Below are 16,772 nucleotides of genomic sequence, written 5' to 3'. Positions count from 1 at the left end.
AGCAGTAGTTGGTATCATCATCCAACATTCAGCTTCACTGGCTGGCCCTGGGTTCTAGTATTATGACACAGGGGGAGAACATGTCTTTGACCACACCATTTGTATCTTAAACACCTCTAACAAGCCTCTCCTTAACTCTTACTCACCTTTTCTCTAAACTAAAAAAAACCTCAAATGCTGTAAGCATTCCTCATAGGAGAGCTGCTCCAGCCCTTTGATGGTTTTGGTTGCCCTTTGCTGAACCTTTTCTTGCCTCCAAGGTGGGTAAGCACTTCTTTTCAGCCTGCTAAACTCGATGGGGCCAGAGTAACTTTTTCTGCATTGCTTGCATTTACGTGTGCAAGGTTGAGACCTTATTAATTATGTTTACACGTAAATGCTTGAAGTTCGGTCCCTGTTTCCGGGTTGCATATCAGACAGTCCTGCAGCCAGCAGACTGCGGAAGAGACAATGAATCAAGGCATCATAATGAAAAATATCTAGCCTGATTTATGCGTTCATTGTACTTAACCACCTCATAAAGTAGCTTCCAGGTGTTTTTTTAAAAGAGAGAGAGAGAGAGAGAGAGATGTGAATACAGACTCTTTCTGGTAACTGGTTTTATATACATGGCGGGGCCTTTCTGGTTTTTTGTTGTTGAAATTTTATTGAAATAGAATGAGGACTATAAAACCAAGATAAAAATGGTTTCATGGGAGCAGTGCAGGGATCATGATTATAAACTGAGTAAGTAATCATGACAGCCAAATTTCTCACTGTTCCACAGATAGAGAGGTTTCTGCTTACACGCTGGAGGAATAAGAGATCAAATAAATGCATGGTTCTGCGTTCCTCCTTGGGGAGTTTCAGGACATACAATAAGAAAGTTTAATATGCTTCCTTTCAAATGAGAGCCGCAAAGGTGAAGTGGCACGCCCTCTGTTTCTCATGTTTAGTCCGAAGCAGAATTAAGATTTTCAGAAGCAAGTGGAATTTATACCAGCTTGGCTGTTCTGCATAGAAAGCAAGATGACAGCCACACTAGTAGAACCATGCAAAGAGGTAGAGGTGATCTTGTTGAGGTAGTCAGAGAAAAGTCAATAGGTTTACTCCTAGGAGAGGGAAAAAATCTGTCAGCATCAGTGCCCTTGTGTGTCCTTTTTAAGGGCCTCTCCCCCTTCCTTTTATATTTTATTAACACTCCTGTCAAAATGTGACAAATTTGTGTGGTTCATACAGTTTTTCAATTTTGATGTCAGCTGTGGTTCCCTCCCCCCCTTTCCTTTCTGTTTTTCCCTCCCCACCAGGGTCCACCGGCAGGAAGATCTACAGATCTGCCAACTCCGAGTGAGTTAATAACTCGCTCTTAGCGCTTCGGATTTAAAGGATGGTGTAAGTGAGGAGCTTCCAGCCAAATCCAACATGGGCGCAAACACCTCCAGCAAGTCACCACCATTTGACGAGAACGAAGACGGTAAGAACGCTGTGTGGTGTTTGAAATAGCTTTGTTCAGTAAGACACTGGGAGAGAGAGGTGCCTGAGAAATCCTACATTGCAGCTCCTTTTAAAGCGCTGCCTCTCCGCCACGGGCCAGGCAGCACAGATATCTCTTTAATTTGTGTCATTGTTGTTAATTCCCCCTTTGGGGAACTAAATGAATATCTGGTTTGGGTGGTAATTTAGTTTGCAGCCCGATGCTCTTTTGGACGCCTACCTTTGAAGCTTTGGGATTGGGAAAGGGTCTGTCAAAAAGCAGGTTTGCAAGCAAGTAGACAGCACTACTAATGATGGTGCATTTTACAGTTTCCAGGCCCAAATTCAAAGTGCTGTTGTAGACTCTGGAAGACCTAAACTAGGAATGGTGAGCTGTGGCCCTAAATACGTGATTCTCATCATCCATTGCCCACGTTGGCTGGGGGCTGATGGGAATTGTAGCCCAACCTCCCAGGTTCCCCACTCTTGCCCTTAATCCCTGCCCTTAAGAACCACTTGGTCCCATATGGCATTGTCCATTTGTTAAGATCTTCTTCTGAGGCCCTGCTCTGGGCATTCCCTCTTTCAGACGTCAGCTCGGTGGAACCAGTGGTCCAGATCATGGAACACACAGCTCAGGGATATCGATCAGGTTATTGCATAGGTACCAACTGAAGGTTCTGTGATGTTAGTTCTGCGTCTTATTGTTGCTTGTTTATCAGCTCTGGTGTTTTGTGTATCATGACTGTTTTAAATTATCTGCTGTGAGCTCTCTGAGTGGAAAATTGAACCTGGATTTTTCCTGCCTAGCACAACAGCTCTTTTTAGCACTTTGAAATTGTAAAACATCATTATTTAGGATGAGCAAACTTCCCAATCCTCCCTCTGAAAAATTCAGAAGAACTTGGGCAGTATTTCAGAGTCATTCCAAGGACTCAAAACATTATGCCTATTTTCTTAATACACACACACACACACACACACACACACACACACACACAATGCCTATTTTCAGGTGCTTTCTTCCAACCACCACCTCCACCACGAATGGCTCCATTAGTACTTGAGGAGGTAGAAAAATATGTCGCAGGGGTGAAATAGGGGCTTTTGGTCTAATCACTGTTCTGTCCTCTCCCTTTAGCATTTTCCTCCAGCTCAGATCAAAGCCTAAGCTGGGGGAGAGTTTTGTGGGCTTGTTAAGGCTTGCCTCTGTTTTGAAGTCAGATTTAATGAACTCCTGGATCTTGTTCTTGAGACTGGCTCAGGCAAACTTTGCCAGCATCCCTATTAATGTTGGGCACAGATTATGAATGCTGCTTATTTTGGAAAAATGGGAGAGCTCCTTGGTTTTCATTTCTGGCTGTTCCTTCTAAATGATGCATACAGATTTCCTTTTAGAGTATAGAATTGTCAAATCATAGATTTGTAGAGTTGGAAGGGATCTGATGAAAAGCCATCCAGAGCAAGGGCCTTCTCAGTAGTGGTGCCCATCCTGTGGAATGCCCTCCCGTCAGATGTCAAGGGATAAACATTATATAGACATTTGAAGGCAGCCGGGTATTGGGAAGCTTTTAATGTGTGATGTTCTCTTGTGTTTTTGTATATTCTGTTGGAAGCCACCCAGAGTGGCTGGGACAACCCAGACAGATGGGTGGGGTACCAAAAAACTTGTTGTTGTTGTTGTTGTTGTTGTTGTTGTTGTTGTTGTTGTTAAGTTCAAGCCAGAGCTATCACAAGGCAAACTCAACCCTATGACACTCACTCATGCAACACCTGCTTATTCCAGGGTTTTTTCACTTTTGCATGGCACCTATATACTTTGGAATTATAAATATACATTTACAGTGGAACCTCGGTTTACGAACGCGATCCATTCCATGGAGGCGTTTGTAAACAAAGGCATTCACTCCCGAAGGCACACTTCTGCGCATGTGCGAAGCGCCGATAGAGCGCTTCTGCGCACGCATGCGCTGCGCAGATCGCGTCTGCACATCCGACGCTGCAGAACCCAGATGTAAACACTTCCGGGTCTGCGGAGTTCGTAAATGGAGGCGTTTGTAAACGGAACTGTTTGTAAACCGAGGTACCACTGTATAAATATAAGTTATACAGTGGGGTTGCAGAACTCTGTTGTTGTTTTTCTTGTGCCAAATGTCTAGGACCTGAACAGTTCCTGCCCATTGGAAAAAAGAGGCTTTTAAACTGTCTCCGTTGAGCAATGCTCTTTTTCAGTACAAGTTCTGGCGCTACAAGACCCCTCCTTCTGCCAACAGCTTTGGAGCCGGTCACTCTTCACAACAAAGTCACAGCTGACACAGCAGGTTTTCCCTCCGTCTGATTTAAAGGGGAGCGATGCTTAGGGGAGAGTCGGCACAACCCAGGCAAGCTGTGCTCACCTAAGAGGCCCAAGCGCAGCTCGCGCAGACACTTTTGTAGCAACTCATGAAATGAGATGCGACTGAAAGGTCAGGGCAATGAACTGGATCCACTTTGGCACATTGTTCTGCAAAGTAGCACGTATCATGCTCTCCTATACTTCGGTTCAGGGTTTTGCGTCCTGCAGGGCCCCCATGTAGCTGAGGCTCTGCTCCAAAACTTGCTCCCTCCCTGCACCGGATAATTGGGCTGCCTTTAGGCCAAAGACTCCCTTGTGCCTCTGGTCAGTCCATGTCCTCATGGAATCCCAGGACTTAATCTGAGTTGAAGTTCACCACAGATTAGAGCCAGTTCTTATCTTGAGGGTTCAGCCCTGGAACATGTGTGGTAATAACTGAGTGCCTTTAACCATGCTCAGATTGGCTTTGCTACATGGCCAACACACATACTTCTGGTATTGAGGAAAAGTTATTCTAAGGAAGCCCTGGCATCTTTGGCCTGAGAAATTAACCACAGGTGGAATGGTTTCATAATGTCATTTTGTGATCATCGAATGCAAGGTTGGAGTTGCCTGTGATGGCCAAGGCATTTGAGGATGAAACACACACACAAGCAGGGAACTGGGGGCTGCATCACAATATGGGAAATGGTATTGGTATGACTTTGGCGTAGGAAACTGTGTGTGCTTCTGTGCATTGGCATATGTGATTAATGCCAAGCATGTGTTTTGCTGGGCACCTTCATGCCAGAAAGCCCTGATTGGTGCTCAGCACCTACACTGTGTGCACAGGGCAAAGCACACACACCAACATTTATGAAGGCACATGCTGATTTGGAAGTAATATCTGTGTTTGAAATTTGTCAGAGGTAAAGATACTAATTTTATGGTGTCTTGCCTGGCTCAAGCGTGTGTGTACTGTATATACCGTACGTATAATGTATGGAGTGAAGCAGAAGAGCAAGGAAAGGGTAGATCAAAGGGCCCATCTTCTCTAGCCAGGATAAAAGAAACTAAAGTCCTTTTTATGGTGCCTGCAGGGTACTTAAATGCTGTTTCTTCTGAAAGTACAGCAATTTGTCCCAGTAGTGTATTTTTCTCTAATCTCCCAAATCATTTTGTTCTGATTCTGTAATAATCATTGCAGCCAATTTCCTCTCCATGAACGTAAGACCAAATTTCATTCATTTTCTTTAAAAAAAATTCTGATCCTCGGTGCACTCTGCAAGCATGGCACAAATTATTTGATGATTAGGTTGATTGTGTACTTAGGAAATTTATGGTGATGCCCTCTGAATGTCATAATTTCCATTACTGCATGCCGTACTGCTGGACCCTGTGTTAAATGCTGAGTAAGTGCGTGGACAACAATTCCCTCCATATTTGGCTAGAGTGACTGTGGGCTTTGTTTCAAGATTAATAGTGCTATTGTTTGGGTTTTTTGGTTTTGTGTATGCATGCATTAAAGTAATTGAAAACTATGATGGGGCAATGCCACCCTGAAATTATCCTGGGAACTGCAAATTATATTCTTGTGCATGCAAGCATTTTGTATTGGCATCTGTTGTAAAGCAGTCTCTGGTGCAGTCTCAGCAGTATTGATAGATGTTTTTGTTTTTGTTTTGCACTTTTCTGAGAGTGGGAAACCTGAGGAGGAAATTCTGTAGTCTTACAGTACACCCTCTCCATCTTGGTACCCATAGACTAGGGTGTCTGTGTGCATAAACTCTAGTAACTGATGAGTTTGAGAAACACAGGCATGCTGAAAAAGTATGGGAAGAATCCACATTAAAAACAGTTGAAAGTGGTTTGATGGGGGCGTCGGCACCTCTTCTCATGGCATACAAATATTTATTTTATACTGGTCAATATGTTGTGCAGGAATTTAGGGGATCTTAGCTGATGGGTCGTCCATCTGCCTTGCATGCAGCAGGTCCCATTTTCAATCCCCAGCATCTCACGTCGGAAGATGTCCCCCTGCCTGAAACCCTGGAGAGCCACTGTCACTCAGAGTAGACAATATTGAGTTAGATGGACCAATAGTCTTGACTCCTTATAAGGTGGCTACCTGTGTTCTGGCAAAGCAAAGAGTCAAGAAAAAGCCTGCACAGCCTTTCTAAAAGAGGCAGAAGTGGGATGAGCAGGCACACCATGAGCAGGTACCCCCCCCCCCCCATTCACACTGCTTTCAGCTCTTTGAAAAAAAAGACTCCAGAGTCTTAGGATTGGTAGACTGGAGGCCAGCAAATGCTTCAACAAGCAGTCAAGCGAGGATAGGCAGTCTTAAGTGTCACTCAGGCTCAGGAAACCAGGCCAGAGTATATAGCATTACAGAGCCTTATTTGGACACTGTAGGTCTTTGTGTCACTTGAATCCCACTGGGTTGAAAGCTGTTGTACTACCCTACAGATTAGATTAGATTAGTTTTGTTTGTAGTATTTATATACCACTTCACATACCCAGCGTTGGCCCTAAGCAATAGTAAAATGCAAAATACATTTTTTAAAATGAGTGAAACAATACAAATATAAAATATCATAGAATCGTAGAGTTGGAAGGGACCCTGAGGATCATCTAGTCCAGGGTCCCCAAACTAAGGCCCGGGGGGCCGGATGCGGTCCAATCGCCTTCTAAATCCGACCCGCGGACGGCCTGGGAATCAGCATGTTTTTACATGAGTAGAATGTGCCCTTTTATTTAAAATGCATCTCTGGGTTGTTTGTGGGGCCTGCCTGGTGTTTTTACAAGAGTAGAATGTGTCCTTTTATTTAAAATGCATCTCTGGGTTATTTGTGGGGCATAGGAATTCTATTTTTTTCCCCAAAATATAGTCCGACCCCCCCCCCCAAGGTCTGAGGGACAGTGGACCGGCCCACTGCTGAAAAACTTTGCTGACCCCTGATCTAGTCCAACCTCCAGCAAAGCAGGAATATACGGGGATCAAACCCATGACCTTGGCATTATCAGCACCATACTCTAACCAGCTGCATGTTCATCCAAAGAAAAAGTTGTATCGTACAGCACACCCCGTCTAGACAGTATGAACTCTAGTAGACACTCAAAGACCAGCCATCAATGCTCTCCAAATGCCTGTGTGTGATGGTGCTGCAATGCAGAGACCAGACCAGGAGTTCCTTCCACCTCCAAATTGCTACTGTGGTGCAGGGTTAAGGTGCTTGGGCTTTACTGCTGTACCTCCCTGGTAAAAGGTTCCTTCCACAGTGTGCTATGTCCTTTGATGGTGAGAAACTTTTGTTGATAAATCTGCCAGCTGCAGGGCTTCTCAAGTCTTTTCTTCAAGCATGTAACTTGGATACAACCTATCTTCTTCTGCTTTAAACAAAAGCCTTAAAAAGCTGGAAACTTCTCAGCAACACATGAAGATGTAAAAAAATTAAGACAAGGGCATTTTAAAAGGAATCCATTACATTGTAGGGAAGTGTGAAACAATGAGGGAAATCCATAATGTTAGGTGAGGCAGAAATCTTGTGTGGGTAAGATGATCTTCCTTTAAAATATTTCACATTTAAGCAACCACATTATGCCTTTTGTGATCTGTGACCCATGCAGCAACAGTATTCAAGATTAATCTGCTGCCTAGACACCATCAATCTTACAGGAGAGGTCCTTTCCCGTTAAAGGGGCCAGCTTTTGAAGCCTCACGGCTGTCTTTACAGTTCTTCAAGGAATCATAAAACAGACCCAAGTTAGCACTTCTACTGATAAACAGCATCTTTATGATGCCTGAAAGTGGTTGCTTCCTGATCAATAAAAGGGGCTGCTTGATCATGGGTGTTTATTCCCGGAAATGTGTGCAGAAACTAAATACTGAAGAGAGCCACAAACTCCAGTCTGAAAATGGATTAATTGAGCCTCCCCTCTTCCCCTGATTCACCACCACCCCAAAACTTGTGTCCAGACCATTCTGCAACAAGCTTCACCATATCCTATTTACCCTTCCCTGTTTATTCCCATCTTTCCCCCTTCAAGCTTCCTCCTTTTCAGCCTGCATTTCGTTCTGGTTTGGACCAAAACTTTGTGTCTCCTCTACCTGCAGCTTTCGTCAGAGCATGAGCTTCCTCTTTGTTCTCATTTCATTCTGAAGTACAGGTAGCTTACAACATGCACATTTAACTTGTGCTCATTCAGCTATATGCACTTGGCATAATAATAATAATAATAATAATAATAATAATAATAATAATAATAATAATAGTGGGCATCCAGTAAAAAAGACTTGGCAATCCTACCTGCCTTGAACCTAATGTGTTTTGACTATACGCGAACCTGCCTGGGTTTTGAGATCTTCAGGGGAGGTGCTACTCCAGGTCCCCCTACCCTCACAAGCAGGAAAGGGACTTCTCAGTGGCTGCTCCCAGACTTTGGAACTCCCTAGGAAAGCTAGACTGGCTCCTTCCTGGTTGTCCCTCCACTAGCAGATGAATTGACTTGGGGAATTGATTCCTTTTAATTAAAGGGTTGGTGCCATGCTGTTTTTATTGTAATTATGGGTATCTTTTAAACAGATTTTATATTTGTGTATAGTTTTGATTCCATTAATGCTTAATTATATTTAAATAATTGCTTTTTATATGTTTTTTTTGCAGTTCTTCTTCTTTTTATCTGTAAGCTGCCTTAAGTCCCATCAGACTCAAAAGGCAAAAGGCAGAGTAATAACAACAACAATAATGTCAACCAATAGATACTGACTCATAGCCACCCTTTTGGTCATAATCCCAAAGTATTAGAGAATGCCACCCTTGGATGCATTGCAGTAAAATTCAGTCACCAGGGCTTGGTATAAGGAACAAGCCCTCTTGCTTCTGTCCCATGGTGATTCTGTCACTTGTCCTTCCAGTAGCTGTCCATCTGTCGTTTAGGCAGTGAAGTTTAGGAATTAATTCACCTAGTAATGTTGCTAATGCTCTGTGATTCTGTGTACTTTGGGCTTGTGGGTGAAAGGTGTACTGACAAACACCCTTTAATCTAATATGACAACTGTTTTTATACTCATTTCCAGTTAGGAAAACAGGAGCACAGAAGTGGCGTGTTGATTGGCATATTTGCTGCCAGCATTTTTTGCTGCAACACTGATTTTGCAAGTCCTGTTTTTCCTTTGGCTGTTAAGCTTAGCCTTAAAGCAACAAGGAACACATCAGGTTCAGGTAGCAAAATAATAACAATGTCCTAGTAAAAGATGCTTCTGTTGAATTCACCAGCACCTTTTCTTCTTTCCGCATATTGGCATGGCAAGTCATTATCAGTAAACATTTATCACTTATGTCACTGCTGGTGTTCAGGTTACAGTATCAAGGGATTCATTATTCATGTCGTATTCATTGAAGGTATGCCTCTTTAGGGGATGGGAGCTAACAAAAGAATACATTTCGGGCAGAGCCTCAAATTTAATTAACTCACTTTCTCCTCTCTGAACTCTCCTCTCCTCTCCTCACCCATCTCTAGAAAAACAACAATGATTAAATGAATTTTAGCAAGCAACTTTTCAAGACGGACTCTGTCCCTATATTAGGAGATTGTCACTGAGTCATGGGCATAGCCAGAATTTATTTAAGGGAGGCAGGCTTTATATGGGGAGAGGGGAGGCAGAACTGTGACACAATTAATCAGCTAGTTAAGTATTTTTACGGAGTGTTGGGCTAGGAATGGGAAGATCTGGGCTCAAATCCCTGTTCATCCATGAAGCTTGGCCCTGCCTCTATCTTTCAGCCTAACTCCCTTAATATTACAGGTAGGTAGCCGTGTTGGTCTGACGTAGTCAAAACAAAATAGCAGTATCTGAAGAAGTGTGCATGCACACAAAAGCCCATACCAATGACAAACTTAGTTGGTCTCTAAGGTGCTGCTGGAAGGAATTTTTTTTTATTTTGTTCCCTTTATATTGTTATTAGAGTAGAAGAAGGGTAGTATGCAATTGGTTTTAAAAATAAAATAAAAGAATGATGCATTGGAATAGCACCATTTCCTTCAACTTGTTTGGGGCAGGCTATGTGGGGTTGCTCTGTTTCATTGTCACAAAAACAGGGAAATTACTTGCCCAAGGCCACTCAAGAGGACAGATTTGTAGTGGTTAAATAATCTGACCTCTGCTCAATATTCAAAACCAGAGCCCTGCTGTTTTAACCAGTGGCTATTATTACAATGTCCAGCCAGATGCCTATGCGAAACCCAAAAGCAAGACCTGAGCAAAAGAGCATTCTCCCCTCTTGTGATTCCCAGCAACTGGCATTCAGAGACATACTGCCTTCAACAGTATGGCAGAACATAGCCATTGATACTGGTAGCCATTGATAGCCTTATCATTCATGAATTTGTCTAATCCTCATTTAAGGTCATCCAAGTTGGTGGCTATCACTAACCTGTGAGGAAGTGAAATTCATAGTTGTGTGAAGAAGTACTTTCTTTTGCTTGTCCTGATTCATCCGACATTCAGTGAGCTTCCATTAAGTTCATTGAATGGCTTTGGGCAAGCCACTTGGTGCAGGTTGTTAGGAAGATAAAACAGGATGATGCCATACCATAATATATTTGCTTACCAATGGGGGGGCACGGCAAGCAAATGCAATTACTTAAAGGTTTCCTAGATCAGACATCCCCAAACTGCGGCCCTCCAGATGTTTTGGCCTACAACTCCCATGATCCCTAGCTAACAGGACCAGTGGTCAGGGATTATGGGAATTGTAGTCCAAAACATCTGGAGGGCCAAAGTTTGGGAATGTCTGTCCTAGATAGTTATTCAGAAGTTTTTTTAAAAAACTTACTGCATTTTTCCTGGAAAGGATAAATACTGATTAAATGGGGTGGGGGAATACGGGCTGGCGTTCTGATGCTATAAATGTTGTGTGGATGCTGCCAAAAACTGCATGCATGAGGAGCAGCTACCCTATGATAAACATACCGGTATTTATGGAAGTGTTGACTGAGAAAAGAAAGTTGAAGAAAAAATGAACAATTACATCTCAACTCTAGACCTACTGCTGTCCAAACTGTTAAAATCATCATTGTCGTCGTCGTCGTCGTCATCATCATCATCATCATTTTCATCCCTAATGCTGATCTGTAGATTTTCCCACACAGATCCAAGCAACTTAAAACTGGCAAAATGTTTGTAGGATGGTGTCATATTGCAAGAAATAAAAAAACCTGATATCCTCTTAGATTTTGTAAGAAAAGACACAATCATTTGATCAAGAGCCCTTGCAAAGTGCACTGATGTCAAGTCCCATCGGAAATTATGATGCTATGTGGTAAACATACAGTGAACTAATTTATACAGGGCTGAAAATGGCCTTACCCCATAGTTGTGAATATAGCTGTGATACACACACAGAGGCTATTTCTGGCCAGCATTATTAAGGAAATGCAATTTATAGGGAAACATCTGATTCTAATTACTTGCCAAAAGTAATTTATCTCACTATTGACAGGTTAAGCTCTTCAATATTTTTTTTTGCCATCAATTGAACTCTTCAAATACATTTTCACAATAATTATAGCAGAGGCAATTACTGTACTTGATTTCCAGAGGCAATTAAAGGCCAGTTTTGTGCAATATTGGACACCTCCAGGAAGCTAGTGTGTTTCCCGTCTTGTCAGGCACCTGCCTGACATTTGCTTCTAAAGCCAAGGTTATGTTTGTCTCTGGAAGGTCTGTTCCATGGTTGTCAGCTCTAGGAGCAAGCAAGTGCTGTTGTAGAGTGTAAGTGGGCACATAGTGAACACGTAATTGGGTACACAGTGGCGTAGGTTGTCCAGGCAGAGATACTGCAGCAGCAAGGAAAGGACTAGGCGATGGAACCAACAGCTGATGCAGTAGTATGGATGGAGGTGCCACCAAGCCTCAGAGTGTCTAGAAGTTGTCTTAATGCAATTAGTTGTGGAGTGTCTTGAAGCAAGGATTCTCTGGCTCCAAGTGCCACTATGTTTTACCATGATAAGGGTGATACAGTGGTACCTTGGTTTAAGAACAGCTTAGTTTATGAACGACTTGGATTAAGAACGCTGCAAACCCGGAAGTAGGTGTTTTGGTTTGTGAACTTTGCCTTGGAATAAGAACATGTTTTGCTTCCTGTTGAGTGTGTTCCATTGAGTCCCCCGCTGCTATGGGAAAGCACACTTTGGTTTGAGAACGCTTTGGTTTAAGAACGGGCTTGCAGAACGGATTAAGTTTTAAACCAAGCTACCACTGTATTGCGGCAGGGTTCAAGAGAAAGGCCAGTAGGGTTCACTCAAGCATGCCACATACTATTTTTAATTAGTTATTTAAACACTATAAAAACATATTCATCCCAATTTTTGCCACCACTAAGGGTTCCACATAGATAGTTATATCAGTAATCCTTACAACAGCCATGTAAGGCAGGCCAGGGTTATCCCTGCATTGAAGACGTGGGCTAATGCCTTGCTGACAGCCATCAAGAGAATTTTGGGGGTGCTGAAATTTGAACTGCAGGCTTCCCAGCTCATTCTTTTTGCAACTTCCTAGTGCCAGCTCTGTAAATAAGCAGAGAAAATTGCTGAAGTGTGCTCTGTCTCCCTGACTGTTCCCAGAATGTGTCTTCATTGAACCAGTTTTATATCATTCCAGTCACTCTAAATCCCTGCCCTTTGTGATTATTGTCATTGCTGGATATCAATATGCCTTTGTTTCTTTTCTCAATCTGCTTCCTTGAGCAACTTTAAAATACACTGTGAGCCTATGAGGTCTTTCCCTTTTAATTTGCTTATCCCAATAGCAATCTAGCCACAGAAACCTATTATTTGCAGCTTAAGGAGTCAGAGATCCCATTTGTGGTCATTCTTGATTTCCAGTGGTGAGATCAAGATACAGACCTGGAAAAACAGGGGTTCATTTGCTATGGGACTAGGCCAGCGTTTGGGATTATTCTTTGCTATTAGATTTTCCAAAGTGTTTAGAAGCAGCTTTGTTGGTGTGTGTATGTGTATCTGTGACCAGACTTCCAAAATAACTTGGCTCCATCTTAAGCTAGTGATTCATAAGGGCTTAGTACCCAGCAGTTAATGTGTAATAGCTACATTGTTAATAGTTCAATCCTATGCATTTTTACTTGGAAGTAAGAGCAAGTAAAATAAAAAAATTCCTTCAGTAGCACTTAAAGACCAACTAAGTTTTTATTTTGGTATGAGCTTTCGTGTGCATGCACACTTCTTCAGATAAGTGTGAGACTTACTGTACAAGGAAATGTTTATAGGGTTACCACCTAAGGCCATTTTCACTCAAGAGGCTTGTGTATGTTGCTCTGTTTGCTTGAAAACAAAAATGTGAAACTGGAATTGTCCTGGATGCTCAATCACATCACAAATGCCTTTGTTCTGAACATGCAATGAGCCTACTGCTCTGAAATATATTACTAATGTCTGGACGCTATGTCTGGACTAGAATCTGCCTGGATGGTTTCCACCGGTATACTGGCTACAGGATCAGTGTAGATTCTGATAGACAGGTAGCGGTGATCACCAAGTTATTCTAGCCTGTAGAAAATGACTGAGGGACAAATTCATGTGATACAGAACATTTGTACTTTTGCTGCTGAATTTGCAGGTGGCAATCAGGATACTGCTGGTGTGTCAGACTTCTCCACTACCTAACAGTAGATAAACTACGTAGTTGAGTTGGTACTGGAGGTTACAGGAGGTTACTTGAACTGGGGAAGAATGGGGGTGTCTGTGCAATCCTATGCAAGATGCTTTAGAAAGTGATGTAATTTAGCATATTTATTTTACCTGTACTTACTAAACAAAGGTAAAAACTTTGCAACTGTTAGCTTGCCTTTTTTGCATTTGGGAGTCATCCATTCATTGCTACTGTTGAACTTGTGAAATGTGGAATATTCCATAGAAAAATTAAGTACTGGGAAAGTTTTCAGAAGATTTTCTGTTTTGGAAAATGCTCTACCCCACATCTCTGGGCCCAGCACAGGAATTAGATTTCGCATTTTACACTGTTCTAGGTGTTCCAGTTATTGGGTTAATTGCTTAATTGCTTTCCTTGAAACAGATACCTCAAGGGGCTTTACTTGTCCACAAGTAGAAAAACAATGATGGCATTATTTTTCCTTGATATTTTCTCAAAGAAGACACAGCTGCTGATTTACAGAAAGGTTAAAAACATAAATGATGTGTCATATCATACTAGCTCACAAAGTGGCCTCAGTATCCATAGTTGCTGGCACCAGGCATAATAGTCTATAAGTCCAAAATCACAATACCTGTACTGTATAGTGTAAATACTATCTTCACCTACAGAACACCAAAAAGTCCTGTATTGATGGTTTTCAACAGGCTAAAACTGATAACAGATAAAAAAAACATAAGAAAATGTCTCTTTATAATTTGTTAGTTTTGCCTGGTGAAACTAGACTGCAAGTTTACATGCCACTTGTTCTGCCCAGCAATGCATATACTACAAACTTAGATAATGCTACCACCAACTCCTATCGCGCAATTTAATCTGCTTGTCCTTCACATGCCCTTGAAACTGAGACTTAGTTCTTAGCAGGTTATACCAGTAATTGTCAATCTTTTCTGACCCGGAACCCACCTTTAACCCAAACATGCATTTGTGGGACCAGTATCTTAAAATAATTCTTACCAAGGGCTTGCCGATCAGAAGGTTGGCGGTTCAAATCCCCGCGACGGGGTGAGCTCCCATTGCTCGGTCCCAGCTCCTGCCCACCTAGCACCTCGAAAGCATGTCAAGGTGCAAGTAGATAAATAGGTAGCGCTTCAGTGGGAAGGTAGATGGTGTTTCTGTGCGTTGCTCTGGTTCGCCAGAAGCAGCTTAGTCATGCTGGCCACATGACCTGGAAGCTGTCTGCGGACAAACGCCAGCTTCTTCGGCCTATAGAGCAAGATGAGTGCGCAACCAGAGTCATCCGCAATTGGACTTAACAGTCAGGCGTCCCTTTACCCTTTACCTTTAATGCAGCTGTTGTAACCCACGTGAATCAGGCCGCGACTCAGTAGTGAGTTGCAGCCCACCAGCTGAACACCAGTGGGCTGTACCACTTCAGATATCAGGTGGGAAGTTCCTCCATGAGAAAAAGGCATTCATCCACATAGAAATTGAAATCGAACCCTTCTCCTTTGCATGCATAGTTTAATATGTGGAATTATTATTTTCGTCCAGGAACCATTTATTTGTATGGGACTCCATCTGCAGTTGTAGAGATCAGATACACTTAGCGAAACTGAACCACTTCACTAGGAGACAAGTCCCAAGTTATTGGCTTTTCTGTCATCCACTCTTGTCTAACCATCTAAGCTGTGCTGTCAAGCAACAGAAATTGAGGGAGAATGTAAATTTTCTCAGAGGATTTAGAACAAGGATGGAGAACTGATGGCCCTCCAGATGCTGTTGAACTCCAGCTCTCTTGAACCCCCAAAATAATGGGAACTGGGGTCTGACAACAACTGGAGCCCACACCTGTTTTAGGGTATTGATCCATCAAGACATTTGAAGCAGGGAGGGATCAGGTACAAGTTTTCTGTCTTCAGTTTAGAGCAGGCATGGCCAAACTTGGCTCTCCAGATGTTTGGGGACTACAACTTCCACCATCCCTAGCTAACAGGAGCAGTGGTCAGGGATGATGGGAATTGTAGTTTCAAAACATCTGGAGGGCCAAGTTTGGCCATGCCTGGTTTAGAGCATAGGAGAGAACTTCTGTTCCTTTCCTTATTGCTTTGGAATAGAGGAACTTAAGAACAGCTGAGAGGTGATGCCTTTAGAGGCAGTCTCCAAATTCTCTTTCCATCACCCTGGTAATAACAAATAATCAGGTACATTTATATACTGAACATAGTAAATTAGGGAATTTGGGTAACCCTGATTTGTATAATAGGGAGGAGAACTATTTTGTGTGTATCAGTTGTTTGATTGTAAGAACCCCTAGTTCTGGCCATTCCTATCTTCTAACAAAGCTTGTTCAAAGCCATCCAAATTTCCTCTTATTGGCCATGTATGGAATTATGGGGCAGTATTTTTTAAGTGGCTAGCTATAATGTTTTAATACTGTATTGAGGGATATGTGTGGATTTTTAGCAATTTAAACATACATAATTACTTCTCGATGGATATTAGCATGCTGGGAGCTATTTTAAAGACTTATTTTCTTTTATCAGCAAATGAGGAGCTTCGGTTGTGCTGTTCCACATGTAAAATGTTTTGCTGCTCATTTGCAGGATCAGGAGAAAGTCTTGCGTGCCAGTATTGCAAAACATATCCTGCAAGCCTTTGATTTGTATTGACTAGAATGTTACTTCACTTGTCTTCCCGGGCAATTCAGAAAATGTCTGTTTGCCATAACTGTCGTTCATGATGATTTTGTCATTATAAGATGAATTAAGCCTATGAAGATAATTAATTAAATCAATTTCCTCCCAATGTTCACTAGTGAACAGAGGGGCTGACATTATTAAATGTGTGCTGCAATAGACAATGGCTAATCCAAGCATAAGAGAGACAATTTAACCAGTAAAACTAGAAGTATATTCTCAAGTTCCTAGAGGTATATGAATGTCCTATCCTGATGAAGCTGGAGCCCAGGTAGTACAATGAATGCTTGAGAATGGCTTGTCAGGTACCGGTAGGTGACAGGCAGAGTAATGTTGAAATTGCAGGACCTTGGATAGCTCATAGCAGACAACTTGCTAGAACGAAGTCTGGAGGTCATCTGAAATTGGTCCAGATGATGATTATGATGAAAATAATGTATATACTATCTGTCATTTGGATAAGAAATACTCAGGTGGTACATAAATACATAAAAGCCTTTCCCCAGGAATTCCTAAAGGCTGTGTTCCTCTGGTTAGAGTCTAGCACTCATTCACCTCTCAGTCAGCTCCTAACTTGTGTGTTACCTCACTAGGAAGCCACCACCAGTGACTGTGAGGTCCTTGGTGTTAAGAA

General features: G+C 42.3%; 1 protein-coding gene across 4 annotated transcripts in view; it reads left to right on the top strand.

Moving 5' to 3' along the window:
• STK32A (serine/threonine kinase 32A) overlaps window positions 1-16,772 on the top strand; it is an 83,893-nt gene that overhangs the window by 7,510 nt on the left and 59,611 nt on the right. For all 4 annotated transcript variants that reach the window (XM_035105324.3, XM_088661851.1, XM_035105322.2 and 1 more), the window contains exon 2: window positions 1,287-1,453. In XM_035105324.3, coding sequence (XP_034961215.1) covers window positions 1,402-1,453 — 52 coding nt within the window. In that variant the 5' untranslated portion in view covers window positions 1,287-1,401. The remainder of the gene's footprint in view (window positions 1-1,286; window positions 1,454-16,772) is intronic.

This window comes from Zootoca vivipara, chromosome 2 (assembly GCF_965207765.1).
Source record: "Zootoca vivipara chromosome 2, rZooViv2.hap1.1, whole genome shotgun sequence".
Taxonomy (NCBI): domain Eukaryota; kingdom Metazoa; phylum Chordata; class Lepidosauria; order Squamata; family Lacertidae; genus Zootoca; species Zootoca vivipara.
The sequence above is the reverse complement of the archived record's forward strand: the minus strand, read 5'-3'. Positions and strand labels throughout refer to the sequence as shown.